Consider the following 24,525-nt stretch of genomic DNA (forward strand, 5'->3'; position numbering starts at 1 on the left):
CTCTGGGTCTCAGAGGCAATCAAAATACGAACAATTGTACATCAAAGTAAAAAGTGCATCAAAGAGACCCTTTCTCCAGATATTTTATCACAATCTCGGGTGGGCCCCGTTCTGCGTTTGCACATCGGGCAAGAGCCGTGCAAAGCGTCCAGTTTTTATTTGGACCTCCACAGTTATCTGCCCCAAAGAGTATGCAAGGGGGAGAATCAAGAACAATACATTTAATGAAGGTGCTTGCAACGTCCTGGGTCAATCTTCCTTGTGCCATAATATCACATAATCAGGTTGACCGTCGGCCCCCATTCGTGCAAATGTCTCTAATTCAAGACAATAAGGCGACTGTGCACTTAAGATGTGACTTTAAGGTTTTACTACTTACGTATAAAATACTACACGGTCTAGCTCCATCCTATCTTGCCGATTGTATTGTACCATATGTCCCGGCAAGAAATCTGCGTTCAAAGGACTCCGGCTTGTTAGTGATTCCCAAAGCCCAAAAGAAGTCTGCGGGCTATAGAGCGTTTTCCGTTCGGGCTCCAGTACTCTGGAATGCCCTCCCGGTAACAGTTCGAGATGCCACCACAGTAGAAGCATTTAAGTCTCACCTTAAAACTCATTTGTATACTCTAGCCTTTAAATAGACTCCCTTTTTAGACCAGTTGATCTGCCGTTTCTTTTCTTTTTCTTCTATGTCACACTCTCCCTTGTGGAGGGGGTCCGGTCCGATCCGGTGGCCATGTACTGCTTGCCTGTGTATCGGCTGGGGACATTTCTGCGCTGCTGATCCGCCTCCGCTTGGGATGGTTTCCTGCTGGCTCCGCTGTGAATGGGACTCTCGCTGCTGTGTTGGATCCGCTTTGGACTGGACTCTCGCTACTGTGTTGGATCCATTGTGGATTGAACTTTCACAGTATCATGTTAGACCCGCTCGACAACCATTGCTTTCCTCCTCTCTAAGGTTCTCATAGTCATTATTGTCACCGACGTCCCACTGGGTGTGAGTTTTCCTTGCCCTTATGTGGGCCTACCGAGGATGTCGTGGTGGTTTGTGCAGCCCTTTGAGACACTAGTGATTTAGGGCTATATAAGTAAACATTGATTGATTGATTGATTGACTGACAAAAAAAGCTCCTATTGGTCCCTTGAGATACTAGGTTTTTTTGTTGTATCTACGCGGCTATGTGGTAGTTGCTAGGTCATGCCATGCGCGTAACAGCTTACTTACGGAACAAACTACAATATGGCGTACACTAATGTAAAGCATGTCACCTAGGAACTCCAAAATTATTATCATCTCAGTTTTGACCAAAACTGAGTTACTGGGTTTTGCCTTTGGATGGGAGAGTTGCTCCCACGAGAAAATGGATGGATGAAAATAGTCTGCAACAAAAAACTTTAATTTATTGATAAAATGGATATGTCTCAGGCCTAGTTTCTTGTCAATAATCTCTTTTAACTTGATATGGCATGTCTCTTTATGCTTTATTTGAAGCACCAAATCATTGCCTAGTCTTTTGCCGATTAAATCAAATATTCTCAGTTATTCCCGTCTTCACTTCTGGCTGTTTTTGTCTTTATCTTGGTAACCCGTTCCTCCATCATTATCTCTTCATCAAAAAACTGAATTTATGCAAATTTCCCCGAAAATATGTTTTAAAAAAAAGCACCCTTTACTTCTGTGTATTATGCGAAATAGTGCTTTCCGCCATTCCACTCGGTGCCTGACATGCTTTTTACACCGTGTAATTTGGGATTACCCCGAAGAAGTCCGTAAAGCTTAAGGGTTTCAGAGTTAAGTGTGGACATTTTGAGGAAAAAAAAAAGATTAGCAAAGCCTTATGATGCATTAAAGCAGGGGTCACCAACCTTTTTGACACCAAGAGCTACTTCTTGGGTACTAAATAATGTGAAGGGCTACCAGTTTGATACACACTTAAATAAAGTGCCAGAAATTTGCTCAATTTACCTTTAATAAATAAATGTATACATATAAAAAATGGGTATTTCTGTCTGTCATTCCGTCGTACATTTTTTTTCCTTTTACGGAAGGTTTTTTGTAGAGGATAAATGATGAAAAAACCACCTAATTGAAAGGTTAAAAGAGGAGAAAACACGAAAAAAATATAAATTTAATTTTGAAACATCAATTTCGACTCTTTAAAATTCAAAATTCAACCGAAAAAAATAGGATAAAAACAAAATAATTTGAATCTTTTTGAAAAAATTTGAAAATAATTTTTGGAACATCATTAGTAATTTTTCCTGATTAAGATTATTTTTTTTAGAATTTTGATTACATGTTTTAAATAGGTTAAAATCCAATTTGCACTTTGTTAGAATATATAACAAATTGGACTAAGCTATATTTCTAACAAAGACAAATCATTATTTCTTCTAGATTTTCCAGAACAAAAATGTCAAAAGAAATTCAAAAGACTTTGAAATAAGATTCAAATTAGATTCTACAGATTTTTTAGATTTGCCCGAAATTTTTGGGGGAATTTTAATCATAATAAGTTTGAAGAAATATTTCACAAATATTCTTCGTCGAATTAAATTAAAATGTATTTATTATTCTTTACAATAAAAATAATAAATTTACTTGAATTTTGATTTAAATTGTCAGGAAAGAAGAGGAAGGAATTTAAAAGGTAAAAAGGTATATGTCTTTAAAAATCCTAAAATCCTTTTTAAGGTTGTATTTTTTCTCTAAAATCGTCTTTCTGAAAGTTATAAGAAGCAAAGTAAAAAAATAAATGTATTTATATAAACAAATGAAGACCGGTATAGCTCGGTTGGTAGAGCACCCGTGCCAGCAACTTGAGGGTTGCAGGTTCGATTCCCGCTTCCGCCATCCTAGTCACTGCCGTTGTGTCCTTGGGCAAGACACTTTACCCACCACAAATGTAACTTAGATATTGGGTTTCACTATGTAAAGCGCTTTGAGTCACTAGAGAAAAGCGCTATATAAATATAATTCACTTCACTTCACCAAGTCTTTAAAATATTTTCTTGGATTTTCAAATTCTATTTGAGTTTTGTCCCTCTTAGAATTAAAAATGTTGAGCAAAGCGAGACCAGCTTGCTGGTAAATAAATACAATTTAAAAAATAGAGGCAGCTCACTGGTAAGTGCTGCTATTTGAGCTATTTTTAGAACAGGCCAGCGGGCGACTCATCTGGTCCTTGCGGGCTACCTGGTGCCCGCGGGCACCACCTTGGTGACCCTTGCATTAAAGCATAAAGGCATCAAACAAAGTAGGTTGTTGTTTTTTTTTTTTTTTTCAAAATGTTCTCCCCTGGCACCTTCACCAAAATTATGTGATTATGTTCTCCTGTTTAGTGTTGTAATATTGCTTCCCTAACGGTACTCTGGAGATGAATCACATTGAGCATACTCTGCGTTGAAAAGCAGCACGGCTCACAAGGTTCTAATGAGAAGAAATGAACAACACTTAATGGTGGGAGGCCTATCCAGATTATCTTTTCAGACGAAGTCAGAACATTAACAAGAAAAACTCGAGTCTTGCTGCGAATGAAGAGAAAACGTGTGTCTCAGTCGGACTTTGTGCACCCTGTGTATGCTTTTAAGAGGAGGCAGAGCTGTTTTGTTGTGGAATTGTTGCTGATGGGACTCGAGTCGGCGGCTCGTTCACATCGTCGCTCAGACAATGTGTCGGCAAAACGTCGCTTGTCCTCAGGAGCAGAGTTTGGGATCTGTGTACGAGAAACAGGAATTCCCTGCTGGGACTCAAGCTGGGAATGATTCATGGCCATACACCACTTCCCACTTCAAGACTTTACACGTGTTTGTTTTCTAAGATGGTTTGTTTATGCCAGAGGTCGGCAACCCAAAACATTGAAAGAGCCATATTGGACCAACAATAAGTGTTATAATGAAGGCAACACATGACATGAGTGTCTATATCGGCTATAATCAGTGACATGCGGTCAGAGGAGGCAGGGGAGGCAGTGCCTCACCTATGATCATCCATCCATCCATCCATCTTCTTCCGCTTATCCGAGGTCGGGTCGCGGGGGGAGCAGCCTAAGCAGGGAAGCCCAGACTTCCCTCTCCCCAGCCACTTCGTCTAGCTCTTCCCGGGGGATCCCGAGGCGTTCCCAGGCCAGCCGGGAGACATAGTCTTCCAAACATGTCCTGGGTCTTCCCCGTGGCCTCCTACCGGTTGGACGTGCCCTAAACACCTCCCTAGGGAGGCGTTCGGGTGGCATCCTGACCAGATGCCCGAACCACCTCATTTGGCTCCTCTCGATGTGGAGGAGCAGCGGCTTTACTTTGAGTTCCTCCCGGATGGCAGAGCTTCTCACCCTATCTCTAAGGGAGAGCCCCGCCACACGGCGGAGGAAACTCATTTCGGACGCTTGTACCCGTGATCTTATCCTTTCGGTCATGACCCAAAGCTCATGACCATAGGTGAGGATGAGAACGTAGATCGACCGGTAAATCTTTTTCCATTTTCAATCGTTTTTAAAAAATGCTCCAGGGAGCCACTAAAATGCCACAGGTTGCTGACCCCCGGTTTATGGATACTTGTAGCCTTGGCAGTTGCTAGGAATTCTGGGTCCCCTTAAGAAAATCGACATGGGCCCTTCTACCCTATTCTTTGTGGGTCATAGTGGGCCCTTAGAATTGTCATAACCGTTTCCCCCATGTACGACAGCACTGATTGTGGCATGTACTTAAAAACTGAACTACAGTAGCAACGAATAGAACACAGGTCCGCTTTTGGTTGAAATGTAACTAAAAGGGAAAAATAAATGTAATTGACCATATTGGTGTTTGCTTGTCCATCTGCCCCCTTCTGAATCATGGATGATGATTAATTCAAACAGATGGAAATCCAACATTAGGATTCCATCATGAATACCAAAAAGATGAAAATGTATTTCTCTGTCTGCAGAGATTGTATCAAGACACCAGCGTAGACATTCTGTCAAAGTACAAGTGATTAGTTATACTGTCGGTCATAAAATCACATCCCGTTTTTTTCCAGTTTTTGTTTCAGAAAAAGTTGGTTACTTGGCTAAACACAACTATTCACACATCAATCAATCTCAATCAATTATTTATATACGCCTAAATCACTAGTGTCTCAAAGGGCTGCACAAACCACAACGACATCCTCGCTAGAGCCCACATAAGGGCAAGGAAAACTCAAACCCAGACGGACGTCAGTGACAATAATGACTATGAGAACCTTGGAGAGGACCGAATATGTGGGCAACCCCCCCTCTATGAGACTGAAAGCAATGGATGTCGAGCGGGTCTAACATGATACTGTGAAAGTTCAATCCATAGTGGATCCAACACAACCGAGAGCCCAGTCCAAAGGTGATCCAACACAGCAGCGAGAGTCCCGTCCATAGTGGAGCCAACACGAAACCATCCCAAGCGGAGGCGGATCAGCAGCGCAGAGATGTCCCCAGCAGATACACAGGCGAGCGGTCCATCCTGGGCCCCGACTCTGGACGAGCGGTCCATTCTGGGTCCCGACTCTGGACAGCCAGTACTTCATCCATTGCCACCGGACCGGACCCCCTCCACAAGGGAGAGTGGGACATAGGAGAAAAAGAAAAGAAACGGCAGATCAACTGGTCTAAAAGGGGAGTCTATTTAAAGGCTAGAGTATACAAATGAGTTTTAAGGTGAGACTTAAATGCTTCTACTGAGGTGGCATCTCGAACTGTTACCGGGAGGGCATTCCAGAGTACTGGAGCCCGAAATGAAAACGCTCTATAGCCCGCAGACTTTTTTTGGGCTCTGGAAATCACTAATAAGCCGGAGTCCTTTGAACGCAGATTTCTTGCCGGGACATATGGTACAATACAATCGGCAAGATAGGCTGGAGCTAGACCGTGTAGTATTTTATACGTAAGTAGTAAAACCTTAAAGTCACATCTTAAGTGCACAGGAAGCCAGTGCAGGTGAGCCAGTACAGGCGTAATGTGATCAAACTTTCTTGTTCTTGTCAAAAGTCTAGCAGCCGCATACAAATACAGTATAAGTAAGACAAAAGAGAATAAACTCCGTATTTTGGCTGGTGGTGGTGTTACCCACATTTGCGGTCCTCTCCAAGGTTTCTCATAATCATTCACATCGACGTCCCACTGGGTTGTGAGTTTTTCCTTGCCCTTATGTGGGCGCTGAACCGCGGATGTCGTTGTGAATTGTGCAGCCCTTTGAGACACTTGTGATTTAGGGTTATATAAATAAACATTGATTGATTGATTTTTTATTTTTTTGTCATTTGGCTGGTGGTGGTGTTACCCACATTTGCGGTCCTCTCCAAGGTTTCTCATAATCATTCTCATTGACGTCCCACTGAGTTGTGAGTTTTTCCTTGCCCTTATGTGGGCGCTGAACCACGGATGTCGTTGTGAATTGTGCAGCCCTTTGAGACACTTGTGATTTAGGGTTATATAAATAAACATTGATTGATTGATTTTTTATTTTTTTGTCATTTGGCTGGTGGTGGTGTTACCCACATTTGCGGTCCTCTCCAAGGTTTCTCATAATCATTCTCATTGACGTCCCACTGGGTTGTGAGTTTTTCCTTGCCCTTATGTGGGCGCTGAACTCCGGATGTCGTTGTGGATTGTGCAGCCCTTTGAGACACTTGTGATTTAGGGATATATAAATAAACATTGATTGATTGATTGATTGATTGATTGATTTTTTTTTTTGTCTTTTGGCTGGTGGTGGTGTTACCCACATTTGCGGTCCTCTCCAAGGTTTCTCATAATCATTCTCATCGACGTCCCACTGGGTTGTGAGTTTTTCCTTGCCCTTATGTGGGCGCTGAACTGCAGATGTCGTCGTGGATTGTGCAGCCCTTTGAGACACTTGTGATTTAGGGCTATATAAATAAACATTGATTGATTGATTTTAAATTTTTTTGTCTTTTGGCTGGTGGTGGTGTTACCCACATTTGCGGTCCTCTCCAAGGTTTCTCATAATCATTCTCATCCACGTCCCACTGGGTTGTGAGTTTTTCCCTGCCCTTATGTGGGCGCTGAACTGCGGATGTCGTTGTGGATTGTGCAGCCCTTTGAGACACTTGTAATTTAGGGCTATATAAATAAACAATGATTGATTGATTGACTTTTTTTTTTTTTTGTCTTTTGGCTGGTGGTGGTGTTACCCACATTTGTGGTCCTCTCCAAGGTTTCTCATAATCATTCTCATCGACGTCCCACTAGGTTGTGAGTTTTTCCTTGCCCTTATGTGGGCGCTGAACTGCAGATGTTGTTGTGGATTGTGCAGCCCTTTGAGACACTTGTAATTTAGGGCTATATAAATAAACATTGATTTATTGATTATTGTTTTTGTCTTTTGGCTGGTGGTGGTGTTACCCACATTTGCGGTCCTCTCCAAGGTTTCTCATAATCATTCTCATCGACGTCCCACTGGGTTGTGAGTTTTTCCTTGCCCTTGTGTGGGCGCTGAACTGCAGATGTCGTCGTGGATTGTGCAGCCCTTTGAGACACTTGTGATTTAGGGTTATATAAATAAACATTGATTGATTGATTTTAAATTTTTTTGTCTTTTGGCTGGTGGTGGTGTTACCCACATTTGCGGTCCTCTCCAAGGTTTCTCATAATCATTCTCATCGACGTCCCACTGGGTTGTGAGTTTTTCCTTGCCCTTATGTGGGCGCTGAACTGCAGATGTCGTTGTGGATTGTGCAGCCCTTTGAGACACTTGTGATTTAGGGATATATAAATAAACATTGATTGATTGATTTTAAATGTTTTTGTCTTTTGGCTGGTGGTGGTGTTACCCACATTTGCGGTCCTCTCCAAGGTTTCTCATAATCATTCTCATCGATGTCCTACCGGGTTGTGAGTTTTTCCCTGCCCTTATGTGGGCGCTGAACTGCGGATGTCGTTGTGGATTGTGCAGCCCTTTGAGACACTCGTGATTTAGGGCTATATAAATAAACATTGGTTGATTGATTGTTTTTTTTTTTTTTTTTTGTCTTTTGGCTGGTGGTGGTGTTACCCACATTTGTGGTCCTCTCCAAGGTTTCTCATAATCATTCTCATCGACGTCCCACTGGGATGTGAGTTTTTCCTTGCCCTTATTTGGGCGCTGAACTGCGGATGTCGTTGTGGATTGTGCAGCCCTTTGAGACACTTGTGATTTAGGGTTATATAAATAAACATTGATTGATTGATTGATTGATTGATTTGTTTTTGTCTTTTGGCTGGTGGTGGTGTTACCCACATTTGCGGTCCTCTCCAAGGTTTCTCATAATCATTCTCATCGACGTCCCACTAGGTTGTGAGTTTTTCCTTGCCCTTATGTGGGCGCTGAACTGCAGATGTTGTTGTGGATTGTGCAGCCCTTTGAGACACTTGTAATTTAGGGCTATATAAATAAACATTGATTTATTGATTATTGTTTTTGTCTTTTGGCTGGTGGTGGTGTTACCCACATTTGCGGTCCTCTCCAAGGTTTCTCATAATCATTCTCATCGACGTCCCACTGGGTTGTGAGTTTTTCCTTGCCCTTGTGTGGGCGCTGAACTGCAGATGTCGTCGTGGATTGTGCAGCCCTTTGAGACACTTGTGATTTAGGGTTATATAAATAAACATTGATTGATTGATTTTAAATTTTTTTGTCTTTTGGCTGGTGGTGGTGTTACCCACATTTGCGGTCCTCTCCAAGGTTTCTCATAATCATTCTCATCGACGTCCCACTGGGTTGTGAGTTTTTCCTTGCCCTTATGTGGGCGCTGAACTGCAGATGTCGTTGTGGATTGTGCAGCCCTTTGAGACACTTGTGATTTAGGGCTATATAAATAAACATTGATTGATTGATTTTAAATGTTTTTGTCTTTTGGCTGGTGGTGGTGTTACCCACATTTGCGGTCCTCTCCAAGGTTTCTCATAATCATTCTCATCGATGTCCTACCGGGTTGTGAGTTTTTCCCTGCCCTTATGTGGGCGCTGAACTGCGGATGTCGTTGTGGATTGTGCAGCCCTTTGAGACACTCGTGATTTAGGGCTATATAAATAAACATTGGTTGATTGATTGTTTTTTTTTTTTTTTTTTGTCTTTTGGCTGGTGGTGGTGTTACCCACATTTGTGGTCCTCTCCAAGGTTTCTCATAATCATTCTCATCGACGTCCCACTGGGATGTGAGTTTTTCCTTGCCCTTATTTGGGCGCTGAACCGCGGATGTCGTTGTGGATTGTGCAGCCCTTTGAGACACTTGTGATTTAGGGTTATATAAATAAACATTGATTGATTGATTGATTGATTGATTTGTTTTTGTCTTTTGGCTGGTGGTGGTGTTACCCACATTTGCGGTCCTCTCCAAGGTTTCTCATAATCATTCTCATCAACGTCCCACTGGGTTGTGAGTTTTTCCTTGCCCTTATGTGGGTGCTGAACCGCGGATGTCGTTGTGGATTGTGCAGCCCTTTGAGACACTCGTGATTTAGGGCTATATATATAAACATTGATTTATTGATTATTGTTTTTGTCTTTTGGCTGGTGGTGGTGTTACCCACATTTGTGGTCCTTTCCAAGGTTTCTCATAATCACTCTCATCGACGTCTCACCGGGTTGTGAGTTTTTCCTTGCCCTTATGTGGGCGCTGAACTGCAGATGTCGTTGTGGATTGTGCAGCCCTTTGAGACACTTGTGATTTAGGGTTATATAAATAAACATTGATTGATTGAATATTTTTTTTGTCTTTTGGTTGGTGGTGGTGTCACCCACATTTGCGGTCCACTCCAAGGTTTCTCATAATCATTCTCATCGACGTCCCACTGGGTTGTGAGTTTTTCCTTGCCCTTATGTAGGCGCTGAACTGCGGATGTCGTTGTGGACATTGCAGCCCTTTGAGACACTTGTGATTTAGGGCTATATAAATAAACATTGATTGATTGATATTCTCTACTAGGGTTGTATGGTTAACCGATAATGAAGTACAACGGTACTAATGAGTTTGAAATATAACGATACTTTTTTTTTTTTTCCCATAAACATGATGATGTCGCATTTGGTGATATTGCTGGTAGTATGCGCCGAGGCATATGTCAGTCAATTCGCACACACACAGAACTGACAAGTGGAAACAGTGTGAAGGCAAAAGAGAGAAAATGGACTCATTTTTGCCTAAAAACTAACAATAAAAGTGAAGCTATAAATAAACGCTGCAACCGATGTTTTGAAACAGTGGTCCCCAACCACCAGTCCGGGGACCTACCGTGACGCATTTCCTGCCGGGCCGACTTAATTTTCGCCTGTCCCACTTGACACGCCAATAAGCTTGTTTATTGATGTCCAATAAAAGTCCTTATCGGCGATTGCCACTTGTTATACTTCTTATAACTTTGTGACATGATACAATCCACATTAATCCATCCATCCATATAAAATATAAATGTGACAGATTGTAGCCAAAGGCTGATTTCCATCTGCAGTTCCCAGCTGGTTGATGGCAACCTGCTGGGGATCTCATTGCAAAGAAACAAGCCCAAGGCTCCCACTAATTCAGCGTTACAGTGAGTGGTGTTTTTCATGTACTTATTTTTGCCATGTTTAGCTGGCACAAGCGGAAAGCCGGTCGCTGAAAATCCATCCATCCATCATCTTCCGCTTATCCGAGGTCGGGCCGCGGGGGCAACAACCTAAGCAGGGAAACCCAGACTTCCCTTTCCCCAGCCACTTCGTCTAGCTCTTCCCGGGGGATCCCGAGGCGTTCCCAGGCCAGCCGGGAGACATAGTCTTCCCAACGTGTCCTGGGTCTTCCCCGTGGCCTCCTACCGGTTGGACGTGCCCTAAACACCTCCCTAGGGAGGCGTTCGGGTGGCATCCTGACCAGATGCCCGAACTACCTCATCTGGCTCCTCTCGATGTGGAGGAGCAGCGGCTTTACTTTGAGTTCCTCCCGGATGGCAGAGCTTCTCACCCTATCTCTAAGGGAGAGACCCGCCACACGGCGGAGGAAACTCATTTCGGCCGCTTGTACCCGTGATCTTATCCTTTCGGTCATGACCCAAAGCTCATGACCGTAGGTGAGGATGGGAACGTAGATCGACCGGTAAATTGAGAGCTTTGCCATCCGGCTCAGCTCCTTCTTCACCACAACGGATCGGTACAACGTCCGCATTACTGAAGACGCCGCACCGATCCGCCTGTCGATCTCACGATCCACTCTTCCCTCACTCGTGAACAAGACTCCTAGGTACTTGAACTCCTCCACTTGGGGCAGGGTCTCCTCCCCAACCCGGAGATAGCATTCCACCCTTTTCCGGGCGAGAACCATGGACTCGGACTTGGAGGTGCTGATTCTCATTCCGGTCGCTTCACACTCGGCTGCGAACCGATCCGGTCGCTGAAAATAATGCAGATTAAACCGGTACGTGGTGCAAAATAAGGTTGGGGACCACTGCTTTAAAACGTAGCAAGCTAACGTTCTTCCGCAGTGTTTTAGCTACTTCTAAATCACCATTACTTTTCTCGTTGGCGACAAAAAAACTACATTTCTTAGTCTCATCCCTGCAAGACGAAGAATAGCTAAAAACGTTTCACTACACATCGTAGGAGAATACAATAGCTAAGCGCTAAAAGCAAGTGATGTAAACAAATGGGTGGATCTATACAAATATCCACTAAATGATATAAATGGGTTATACTTGTATAGTGCTTTTCTCCCTTCAAGGTACTCAAAGATCTTTGACACTATTTCCACATTCACCCATTCACACACACATTCACACACTGATAGCGGGAGCTGCCATGCAAGGCCCTAACCAGGACCCATCAGGAGCAAGGGTGACGTGTCTTGCTCAAGGACACAACGGACGTGGCTAGGATGGTAGAAGGTGGGGATTGAACCAGGAACCCTCAGGTTGCTGGCACGGCCACTCTCCAAATGCACCATGCCGTCCCCAGAAATTGCTAATTAAACAAAAAAGGGTCGGATTAAATAAGCTCTGCTTCTTCCTACTCAATCAATCAATCAATCAATCAATCAATGTTTATTTATATAGACCCAAATCACAAATGTCTCAAAGGACTGTACAAACCATTACGACTACGACATCCTCGGAAGAACCCACAAAAGGGCAAGGAAAACTCACACCCAGTGGGCAGGGAGAATTCACATCCAGTGAGACGCCAGTGACAATGCTGACTATGAGAAACCTTGGAGAGGACCTCAGATGTGGGCAACCCCCCCCCCTCTAGGGGACCGAAAGCAATGGATGTCGAGCGGGTCTAACATGATACTGTGAAAGTTCAATCCATAGTGGCTCCAACACAGCCGCGAGAGTTCAGTTCAAGCGGGGGGAGAGTTAAGCAGCCTAACAGCCTGGTGGTGAAAGCTGTTGGTGAGTCTGGTGGTGCGAGATCGTTAACAAAACGTCTGTATTAATCGGACAAATTAACTTGAGGATATTCCTGACTGAATGCACTTTTGACTCGTGGACATATGCAGAAATGAATAACAGTGTAATTCTGTTTTTTTTAATTCTCCCGTGTAAGTGAACTAAATTAAAAAGACATTTATGTGAACTTAATTTTTTTTAATCGATTTCTTCAGATTCCAGTAGCAAAGTATCCTTCCAGCGACGGGCAGTCAAAGCCGATGTATGACCGACTTCCTTTTCTCTCCTGTGATGTGTGTGTAAATGGGGCACTTTTTGTCTGTATCGCATATTTGTTGCCGCACCGGTGGCGGTTAAATAACTTTTAATATATTTACCGTTTGTGGACGTAAAAGGGAACATGTGTGACGTAAGAGGAAACATGACCCAGGAAGTAAATGGGGGGGTAGGTTTTTGTAGGGGGGGGGGGGAAGAAATTTGGCGTGACAGGACCAACAACTCTTTAGCATTAATGTTCAAACTGTAAATGCCAACATGTCACTGGTGTTGGAACCAAACATTTGTTAAACAAGGCGTTAACTACCAAAATAGACTTCTGCCTTGCTTCTGCTCGTTTGCTGCTCTTAATTATGTAAATGATTGATGGTAACGTGTGGTAACATCGATGCAGTACTCTTGTGAAATGCAAGCTGTTTGACAGGGCAAACATTTCACTAACGTGTCCGCTTTTTTCCCCCACTTATTAATGATCACAAAGCCCCTCGCATCTTCTCTCAGCCCTTTGCTGTCTTTCCACTTAGTCGTTGTTTTTCAGAGCCTTCTTCTCTATCCGCACTTTAATCTTGCTTTCATTCCCCCCCATACACACACACACACACACACACACACACACACACACACACACACAAGACACACCACCCGCCCTGTCCATGTATTTTACTCATCAAACACGACAAAATACAAATTGATGCTTATTTTTCCAAATTATCTTTTTTTGGGCTTCACGCTGGCAGAGGGGTTAGTGCATCTGCCTCACAATACGAAGTTCCTGCAGTCCTGGGTTCAAATCCAGGCCCGGGATCTTTCTGTGTGGAGTTTGCATGTTCTCCCCGTGAACGCGTGGGTTCCCTCCGGGTACTCCGGCTTCCTCCCACTTCCAAAGACATGCACCTGGGGATAGGTTGATTGGCAACACTAAATTGGCCCTAGTGTGTGAATGTGAGTGTGAATGTTGTCTGTCTATCTGTGTTGGCCCAGCGATGATGTGGCGACTTGTCCAGGGTGTACCCGGCCTTCCGCCCGATTGTAGCTGAGATAGGCGCCAGCGCCCCCGCGACCCCAAAAAGGGAATAAGCGGTAGGAAATGGATGGATGGATGGATGATCTTCTTTTTGTGTTGCATGTGCATTACTTGAATGAGCTTGCATTGAATGCTCATTCCAGTTTTGATTGGAAGCTGTCAATAATACAAAGTTAATATAGAGTCATGGTCAAAAGTTGACATACACTTGTAAAGAACATAATGTCATGGCTGGCTTGAGTTTCCAATCATTTCCATCCATCCATCCATCCATCATCTTCCGCTTATCCGAGGTGGGGTCGCGGGGGCAACAGCCTAAGCAGGGAAACCCAGACTTCCCTCTCCCCAGCCACTTCATCTAGCTCTTCCCGGGGGATCCCGAGGCGTTCCCAGGCCAGCCGGGAGACATAGTTTTCCCAACGTGTCCTGGGTCTTCCCCGTGGCCTCCTACCGGTTGGACGTGCCCTAAACACCTCCCTAGGGAGGTGTTCGGGTGGCATCCTGACCAGATGCCCGAACCACCTCATCTGGCTCCTCTCCATGTGGAGGAGCAACGGCTTTACTTTGAGCTCCTCCCGGATGGCAGAGCTTCTCACCCTATCTCTAAGGGAGAGACCCGCCACACGGCGGAGGAAACTCATTTCGGCCGCTTGTACCCGTGATCTTATCCTTTCGGTCATGACCCAAAGCTCATGACCATAGGTGAGGATGGGAACGTAGATCGACCGGTAAATTGAGAGCTTTGCCTTCCGGCTCAGCTCCTTCTTCACCACAACGGATCGGTACAACGTCCGCATTACTGAAGACGCCAATCATTTCTACAACTGTTATTTTTTGTGATAGAGTGATTGGAGCACATACTTGTTGGTCACAAAAAAAAAAAAAAACATTCATGAAGTTTGGTTCTTTTATGATCTTATTATGGGTCTATTGAAAATGTGACTAGATCTGTTGGGTCATACAGCAATGTTAATATTTGGTTACATGTCCCTTGGCAAGTTTCACTGCACTTTTGGTAGCCGTCCACAAGCTTCTGGCAAGCTTATGGTTGAATTTTTGACCACACCTCTTGACAAAATTGGTGCAGTTCAGCTCTGACATGGACTTGTTTCTTCAGCATTGTCCACACGTTTCAGTCAGGACTTTGGGACGGCCATTCTAAAACCTTAATTCTTGCCTGATTTAGCCATTCCTTTACTACTTTTGACATGTGTTTGGGGTCATTGTCCTGTTGGAACACCCAACTGCGCCCAAGACCCAACCGGTTGTCCTGAAGAATTTGGAGGTAAACCTCCTTTTTCATTGTCCCATTTACTCTCTGTAAAGCACCAGTTCCATTGGCAGCAAAACAGTCCTATAGCATAATACTACTACCACCATGCTTGACGGTAGGATGGTGTTCTTGAGATTAAAGACCTCACCTTTTCTCCTCCAAACATATTGCTTGGTAGTGTGGCCAAACAACTAAATCATTGTTTCATCTGAAATCACATGGACAAAGATAAGACCATCCGGAGGAAAGTTCTGTGGTCAGACGAATATGCGCCACACTGTGAACCCACACCAAACAAGAATGACAAACACATTTCGGGAGAAGATCTACACCAGGGGTGCCCACACTTTTAAAAATTAGTGATCATCAATCTTCACCAAGACGTCACTTAAATGACATTCACGGCACCCGAGCGTCTTGTGAGATGACGCTGGCTGCTGCCAGTTCATTATTATGAAAAAATGACAGAGAGGAAGGCGAGAAACACTTTTTATTTCAACAGACTTTCGCGCCGTCCCTTCCGTCAAAACTCTAAAGGCCGACTGCACATTTCCTATCTTCACAATAAAAGCCCTGCTTCATGCTGCCTGCGCTAACAAAATAAGAGTCTCGGAAAGCTGGCGTGCACAAGTGATGTGCACGCCAGCTTTCTGAGGGATCACTTGTGCACGCCAGTTTTCCGAGACTCTGTATTTAGTTAGCGCAGGCAGCATGAAGCAGGGCTTTTATTGTGAAGATAGGAAATGTGCAGTCGGCCTTGAGAGTTTTGACGGAAGGTACGGCGCGAGAGTCTGTTGAAATAAAAAGTGTTTCTCGCCTTCCTCTCGGTCATATTTTCATAATAATGATCTTGCAGCAGCCAGCATCATCTCACAAGACCCTCCGGTACCGTGAATGTCATTTAAGTGACGTCTTGGTGAAGATTGATGATCACTCATTTTTAGGTCTATTTTTTTTTAAAAGCCTGGCTGGAGATCGACTGACACACCCCCCGCGGTCGACTGGTAGCTAGCGATCGACGTAATGGGCACTCCTGATCTACACCGTAACACAACGTAAACACAACAGAACAAATACCCCTACACCCTTGCAGCACTAACTCTTTCGGGATGCTACTATATACACCCCCACGCCCATCTCCCGAATTCGGAGGTCTCAAGGTTTGCAAGTATGAATAATGGTCATTAATATTTGGCCATTATTCACAAAGAATAATAATAATATTCAATGTTCTCATATTTAATAATAAAGTTAGTCTGACAATGTTTACATCAGTGAAACACAATCCTGAAACAGCATCTTTATCTTTTTTGGAAACTGGTCCAGTGGTTTTACTACTACTGTACTAATAATTAATTAGGTATTACAAATGCTTAGTTATTCTCATCCTTATTCATGAAAATGTCAGTAGTGCTGCGATACAATAATAAAGCCGATTTATTTTAAGAACAACATTCCTATGCTAATCTCATCAAGGTCTTGTTAACAACTTTGTCTGAATATAATCAATTGGATTCAAAAACAAAAAAAAAATGTTTTCAGTGTTCGGACGTTGTTTGTGAGGGGTACATTTCCACAGAATGAAGTCAGGAGTAGTCTATGACCTCTTGAGTGACCCACGGTTTGTCTGTCTGGGTATTTCTTAGCACCAAAGCCCGGATATAATTATCCACCGCTTTCCTCATAGCTTGTAAATGAACTCGGGGGTTGGGCCAGTTTACCCATTTCTGAAGTGTGTCTGACATTTGACAGCATCCCAACACCGCCATTAAACCCAGTTGATCCTGAACTGGACATGAATCTAACAGAGGTTTCTTGTTTTCTTCCGCAGGTCTCGTTATCGGCTTTTCTATGACTCCACCCATTCTTGACAACTCCAGAGAGGACCTTGTAATTCCGGTGCACCAAACACTCACCATCACATGCAGGTACTCGATACATGGGCCGTGTTTTGTGTGCTTGAAAAGCCTTTGTGCATGGCTGCCCTTTTTCCCTTATATTAAAAGTTAAACCCAGGATTTGGCTCCAGAACAGTGTCTAGAGATACAATAAAGGATTCATGGCACGCAATCTTCACCGTTCAGCAATTCTCTTGGCTGCATTTTCCTCACGTAGAATCCGGCCTTCTTGAATGTAGCGTTGGTTGTGCAGTCTGTACTGTATATCGTATTACATCCTTCAATCACACCGAGTAAAACCAAATCCTCGAATGTGAAAACAGGCCAAAGGACTCAAATAGTCCACAGAAATGAGTCCGCCTATAACCGGGGTCAGCAACCCGCGGCTCCGGGTCCGCATACGGCTCTTTAGGTCGCCGCTTTGTCCTACTCATTTCGGCGGTCCTAGAACTCACTGTAGTTTGTTTACATCAGGGGTGTCGAACTCAAATACAGTGTGGGCCAAAATTTAAAACTGAACAAAGCTGCGGGCCAAGCTTGAACAAATTAACCTTTTAGGACAGGGGTCGGGAACCTTTTTGGCTGAGAGAGCCATGAAAGCCAAAGATTTTAAAAATTATTTCCGTGAGAGCCATATAATATTTTTTAACACTCAATACAAATAAATAATAGTAATAATAATAATGGCCAGTTTGCGCCTACGGCCCCTCCGACCACCACCTATCATTCATTCATCATTCATTCACCAGTGTGAGCGGCACCGGGGGAAAGGGTGAAGTGTCCTGCCCAAGGACACAACGGCAGCAATTTGGATGTCAATAGGCGGGGGGCGAACCTGCAACCCTCAGGTTTCTGGCACAGCCGCTCTACCCACTACGCCAGGGGTGCCCACACTTTTTCTGCAGGCGAGCTACTTTTCAATTGACCAACTCGAGGGAATCTACCTCATTTATATATATCATTTATATTTATTTATTTATGAAAGAGACATTTTTGTAAACAAGTTAAATGTGTTCAATGATAATACAAGCATGTGTAACACATATAGATGTCTTTCTTTCACGAAGACAAGAATATAAGTTGGTGTATTACCTGATTCTGATGACTTGCATTGATTGGAATCAGACAGTAATGATGATAACGCCCACATTTTCAAATGGAGGAGAAAAAAAGTTGTCCTTTCTGTACAATACAACATGAAAGTGGTTGGTTTTTGGCATCTAATTCATCCAGCTTCCATACACTTTACAAGAAAAACATTGCCGGCAAATTCCGTAGCTTGCTTGATTGACATTCACGGCACCCGAGGGTCTTGTGAGATGACGCTGGCTGCTGCCAGTTCATTATTATGAAAAAATGACAGAGAGGAAGGCGAGAAACACTTTTTATTTCAACAGATTTTCGCGCCGTCCCTTCCGTCAAAACTCTAAAGGCCGACTGCACATTTCCTATCTTCACAATAAAAGCCCTGCTTCATGCTGCCTGCGCTGACAAAATAAGAGTCTCGGAAAGCTGGCGTGCACAAGTGATGTGCACGCCAGCTTTCTGAGGGATCGCTTGTGCACGCCAGTTTTCCGAGACTCGGATCGGTGCATCAGCCTGCGACACATAGTCATTTTGATAGTAGGCTAATATAACTAATATAGACTTTTACATCATGTGTTGCTTTCATTATAACACTTATATAAGGCTTTTAATTTTCGCGGCCCCTGGCCTGGAATTAAAAGCCTACTGAAATGAGATTTTCTTATTTAAACGGGGATAGCAGCTCCATTCTATGTGTCATACTTGATCATTTCGCGATATTGCCATATTTTTGCTGAAAGGATTTAGTAGAGAACATCGACGATGAAGTTCGCAACTTTTGGTTGCTAATAAAAAAGCCTTGCCTGTACCGGAAGTAGCAGGCGGTATGTGCGTGACGTCACGGGTTGTGGAACTCCTCACATCTGGACATTGCTTATAATCATGGCCACCAGCAGCGAGAGCGATTCGGACCGAGAAAGCGACAAATTCCCCATTAATTTGAGCCAGGATGAAAGATTCGCGGATGAGGAAAGTGAGAGTGAAGGACTAGAAAAAAGAAAAAAAAAGACTAGGGCAGTGAGAGCGATTCGGATGTTATTAGACAAATTTACTAGGATAATTCTGGAAAATCCCTTATCTGTTTATTGTGTTAGTAGTGTTTTAGTGAGATTATATGGTCGTACCTGTACAACCCGAAGGTCAGCCCCGCACCTTTCTTCAGCACCAGTCGACTTTAGGTGGCGATACCCTCTTCGCAACACGATGTTTCGAAATGATCGCTGCATAACACACTGTACTTTGTGTGTGTGGTCTGATCCGACCGTGTTCCCTTGACATCTCTGTTCCATAGTAAAGCTTGACTGTCATCTTTCGGGAATGTAAACAATGAAACACCGGCTGTGTTTGTGTTGTTAAAGCCGGCCGCAATACACCGCTTCCCACCTACAGCTTTCTTCTTTGACGTCTCCATTGTTCATTGAACAAATTGCAAAAGATTCAGCAACACAGATGATTTTTGCGAGGAAAACAGACGACTTAACAGCTGGGAACGATGCTGGAACAAAATGTCCTCTACAATCTGTGACATCATACCGCGACGTTTTCAGCAGGATACTTCGACGCAAAATTTAAAATTGCAATGCAGTAAACTAACCCGGCCGTATTGGCTTAGCCCTGTCTTGGTTTAACTCTTATCTTACTGATAGGATGCAGTGTGTCTCCCATAACAATGTGACCTCGGACTACGTTAAGGTAACGTGTGGAGTTCCCCAGGGTTCGGTCCTTGGCCCTGCACTCTTCAGCATCTACATGCTGTCGCTAGGTGACATCATACGCAAATACGGTATTAGCTTTCACTGTTATGCTGATGACACCCAACTCTACATGCCCCTAAAGCTGACCAACACACCGGATTGTAGTCAGCTGGAGGCGTGTCTTAATGAAATTAAACAATGGATGTCCGCTAACTTTTTGCAACTCAACGCCAAAAAAACGGAAATGCTGATTATCGGTCCTGCTAGACACCGACCTCTATTTAATAATACAAGTCTAACATTTGACAACCAAACAATTAAACAAGGCGACACGGTAAAGAATCTGGGTATTATATTCGACCCAACTCTCTCCTTTGAGTCACACATTAAAAGCGTTACTGAAACGGCCTTCTTTCATCTCCGTAATATCGCTAAAATTCGCTCCATTCTGTCCACTAAAGACGCTGAGATCATTATCCATGCGTTTGTTACGTCTCGCCTCAACTACTGTAACGTATTATTTTCGGGTCTCCCCATGTCTAGCATTAAAAGATTACAGTTGGTACAAAATGCGGCTGCTAGACTTTTGACAAGAACAAGAAAGTTTGATCACATTACGCCTGTACTGGCTCACCTGCACTGGCTTCCTGTGCACTTAAGATGTGACTTTAAGGTTTTACTACTTACGTATAAAATACTACACGGTCTAGCTCCATCCTATCTTGCCGATTGTATTGTACCATATGTCCCGGCAAGAAATCTGCGTTCAAAGGACTCCGGCTTATTAGTGATTCCCAAAGCCCAAAAAAAGTCTGCGGGCTATAGAGCGTTTTCCGTTCGGGCTCCAGTACTCTGGAATGCCCTCCCGGCAACAGTTCGAGATGCCACCTCAGTAGAAGCATTTAAGTCTCACCTTAAAACTCATTTGTATACTCTAGCCTTTAAATAGACTCCCTTTTTAGACCAGTTGATCTGCCGTTTCTTTTCTTTTTCTCCTATGTCCCACTCTCCCTTGTGGAGGGGGTCCGGTCCGATCCGGTGGCCATGTACTGCTTGCCTGTGTATCGGCTGGGGACATCTCTGCGCTGCTGATCCGCCTCCGCTTGGGTTGGTTTCCTGCTGAAACGGGACTCTCGCTGCTCTGTTGGATCCGCTTTGGACTGGACACTCGCGACTGTGTTGGATCCATTATGGATTGAACTTTCACAGTATCATGTTAGACCCGCTCGACATCCATTGCTTTCCTCCTCTCCAAGGTTCTCATAGTCATCATTGTCACCGACGTCCCACTGGGTGTGAGTTTTTCCTTGCCCTTATGTGGGCCTACCGAGGATGCCGTAGTGGTTTGTGCAGCCCTTTGAGACACTGGTGATTTAGGGCTATATAAGTAAACATTGATTGATTGATGTTGCAATGTTAATATTTCATCATTGATATATAAACTATCAGACTGCGTGGTCGCTAGTAGTGGGTTTCATTAGGCCTTTAAATGGAAAAGAAAATGCTACGAATCTGAACATATTGATATTGTTAAAATCAAGGTACCTCTGCTCCCTAAAATACTGCAAACACACGAACCGATTCAAAAAGCAGTAACAGTTTTATCCTCCTAAAATATCTTCTATGTGTTATACTGCCAAGGTGTCCATCATCCACAAGGTTTACTTCTGTGCCACGAAAACCGCCTTCTTTGGAATATGTTTTTGTTCTTGTACTAGAATAGTAAGTAAATTATGTGTGCAGCCTTTCTCAGCATCGTCTGGTAAATCCTTCACTTTCACAAAGAAACACGTTCCAAAAAAACTGCCCCATCACAACGACTGGAAAATAGCCCAAAGAAGACTTTTCGTAGCTCAATTTACAGAGTTATTCGCAGTCATCATCATTTGGAAGTGTCTGCAGATGTGGACATGTGTAGGTGGAGAGAGTGCTCGCTCACACAGTGCCGCCAGCTTTCAAAGTGCACATGTAACTCAATTTAGGCCACACAGCAAACAGGGATGTGTGAGTCGATGCACAGAGGAAATAATACAATTACACCCAACAGGCATCCACTCCTGCAAGCAAACATTTGTAACTCGTGCAGGTTTAAAAACTCAACAGCTGAAAGGGCTCCACGCTGATTCAATTACTGTATTTTTTCGGACTATAACGCACACTTAAAATGCTTTCATTTTCTCAAAAATCGACAGTGCGCCTTATAACCATATACCGTACTGTACAAAAAAAAGGATGGTTGTGCTTACCGGCCTCAAAGCAATTTTATTTGGTACATGGTGTGTTGATAAGTGTGATTGGCAACACTAAATTGTCCCTAGTGTGTGAATGTGAGTGTGAATGTTGTCTGTCTATCTGTGTTGGCCCTGCGATGAGGTGGCGACTTGTCCAGGGTGTACCCCGCCTTCCGCCCGATTGAAGCTGAGATAGGCGCCAGTGCCCCCCAAAAAGGGAATAAGCGGTAGAAAATGGATGGATGGATGGTGTGTTGATAAGTGTGATCAGTAGATGGCAGTCACATATAAGAGATAGTAAACAACACCAATACTTTCAAATTCTCCATTGAAAATAAAGAACATTACACACGGCACTCAAAAGTCTGGCAAAGTGTTTTAGTATGACTTTGAAGCCGCACCGCTTGATGGATTGTCGGCCCGTTACGGCTACCGTAGTCAGAAATACAAGTATTACTATGGTGCGTGTATAAATAAGGCATACTTGCCAACCTTGAGACCTCTGAATTAGGGAGATGGGGGCGGGGTTTGTTGGTTGCAGCAGTGTATATTGTAGCATCCCGGAAGAGTTAGTGCTGTTCTGTTGTGTTTATGTTGTGTTACAGTGCGGATGTTCTCCCAAAATGTGTTTGTCATTCTTGTTTGGTGTGGGTTCACAGTGTGGCGCATCTTAGTAACAGTGTTAAAGTTGTTTATACAGCCACCCTCAGTGTGACCTTTATGGCTGTTGATCAAGTATGCCTTGCATTCGCATATGCGTGTCTGTAAAAGCCACATATATTATGTGACTGGGCCGACATGCTGTTTGCATGGAGGACAGGTTGTAGAGGACGTTAAAGGCAGTGTTTTTAAGGCAAGCCCCCAATATTGTTGTCTGGGTGGAAATTGGGAGGAATTCGGGAGAATTGTTGCCTCGGGAGATTTTTGGGAGGGGGACTGAAATTCGGGAATCTTCCGGAAAAATCGGGAGGGTTGTCTTGTATGGTATAAGGACCGCCAAATGGCACCCATTAGCGGACATATTATCTGCCGTTTTGTTTCACAATATAATGCAAAACCAGTTTTCTTATTTTCTGGTACCTGCTGATGTGTATTTGAGATCTGCATAAGTCCTGAAAAATTGGTGATGCCGTAGTCGATAAGCTGATAAGATCCGTACGCGGATTTTTCGTATTATTATTGTTTCTGTTCCATTTTATTTATTTTATTTATTTATTTACTTATTTCGGCAATCTTCACATAAAACAAAAACAACAAAAAACACTCATTTGAGCAATGATTGAGCCGAAAGGGTGTAGGTGGAAGCAACGCTTATATAAACCTACCCCATCACAACAAGAACAAAGTTCAAAATATATAAAATCTAAAACATGCTTCACTTATATTACTTTTTTTTTAAAACAATATATAAGCAACATATATGTAGCACACGTCTCATATACACAGTTTAACATTTGAATCAAACATATACATTTGTACACTTATATATATATATATATATACATATATATATATATATATGTATATATATATATATATATATATATATATATATATATATATATATATATATATATATATATATATATATATATATATATATATATATATATATATATATATATATATACATATATATAGGGACGGCGTGGCGCAGTGGAAGAGTGGCCGTGCGCAACCCGAGGGTCCCTGGTTCAAATCCCACCTAGTACCAACCTCGTCACGTCCGTTGTGTCCTGAGCAAGACACTTCACCCTTGCTCCTGATGGGTGCTGGTTGGCGCCTTGCATGGCAGCTCCCTCCATCAGTGTGTGAATGTGTGTGTGAATGGGTAAATGTGGAAGTAATGTCAAAGCGCTTTGAGTACCTTGAAGGTAGAAAAGCGCTATACAAGTACAACCCATATATATATATTATGTGACTCTGCTGTTTAACATGCTTATTTCCTGTTTTTGTTCATTACCATGGTTACTCATCAGCTCACCTGCTACAGATAATCACCGTCACTTTATAAGCCGTCCTCTTTTGTTTGTTCAGCCTGGGTTCAAAATTTGCTTTTCACGCAACGAGTTACGCCTGCAATACTTTCATGTGAGTATATTCTTGCCAAGCTTTTCACGCTTTTGTTTTCTCTTTTGAGCCTACGGGTCGGTTTAGTTTGCATTTTGTATCACCTAGTTCTCATACTAGCCTTTTTGGTTTCCTGTTGTTAGCTCCAGTGTTTTGTTTCTTAGATCCTTTTTGTAGAATAAATCTTTTAAAACTTACCTTTGCTGTGTTCAATTTTGACGCATCCTCGAGGGAATCGATGCCACACAGGCGTAACATAAGCTTCGTCTTTTATCACCATCTTCTTGTTATGGGACATTCACCCCCTGCTGTTGCCATTTCTAATATAAAGTGGCCTTCAGTTCTAACTTATATCTCGCTATGGAAGCGCTAAAAACTACCGGTATGGTGGGTTTACATAATTCACCCGAGGAACTTTAGTTATTTGAGAGTTATGGTCAGACGGTTTTTGGAAGGACACGTTTCCGGTGTTGTTGCACTACTGAGCCATGGATGAGAAGATGCTGCTCCCTTATTGATTTAAAGGCCTACTAAAATGTGATTTTCTTATTTAAACGGGGATAGCAAGTCCATTCATACTTGATCATTTTGCAATATTGCCATATTTT

The 24,525-nt window shown here is 43.2% G+C and overlaps 1 protein-coding gene across 3 annotated transcripts in view; it reads left to right on the top strand.

The window, feature by feature from the left end:
* Positions 1-24,525, top strand: part of flt4 (fms related receptor tyrosine kinase 4) — a 313,067-nt gene that overhangs the window by 95,804 nt on the left and 192,738 nt on the right. For all 3 annotated transcript variants that reach the window (XM_061901973.1, XM_061901974.1, XM_061901976.1), the window contains exon 2: positions 16,770-16,866. In XM_061901973.1, coding sequence (XP_061757957.1) covers positions 16,770-16,866 — 97 coding nt within the window. The remainder of the gene's footprint in view (positions 1-16,769; positions 16,867-24,525) is intronic.

The sequence above is a fragment of the Nerophis ophidion genome, linkage group LG05, assembly GCF_033978795.1.
Source record: "Nerophis ophidion isolate RoL-2023_Sa linkage group LG05, RoL_Noph_v1.0, whole genome shotgun sequence".
In the NCBI taxonomy this organism is placed as follows: domain Eukaryota; kingdom Metazoa; phylum Chordata; class Actinopteri; order Syngnathiformes; family Syngnathidae; genus Nerophis; species Nerophis ophidion.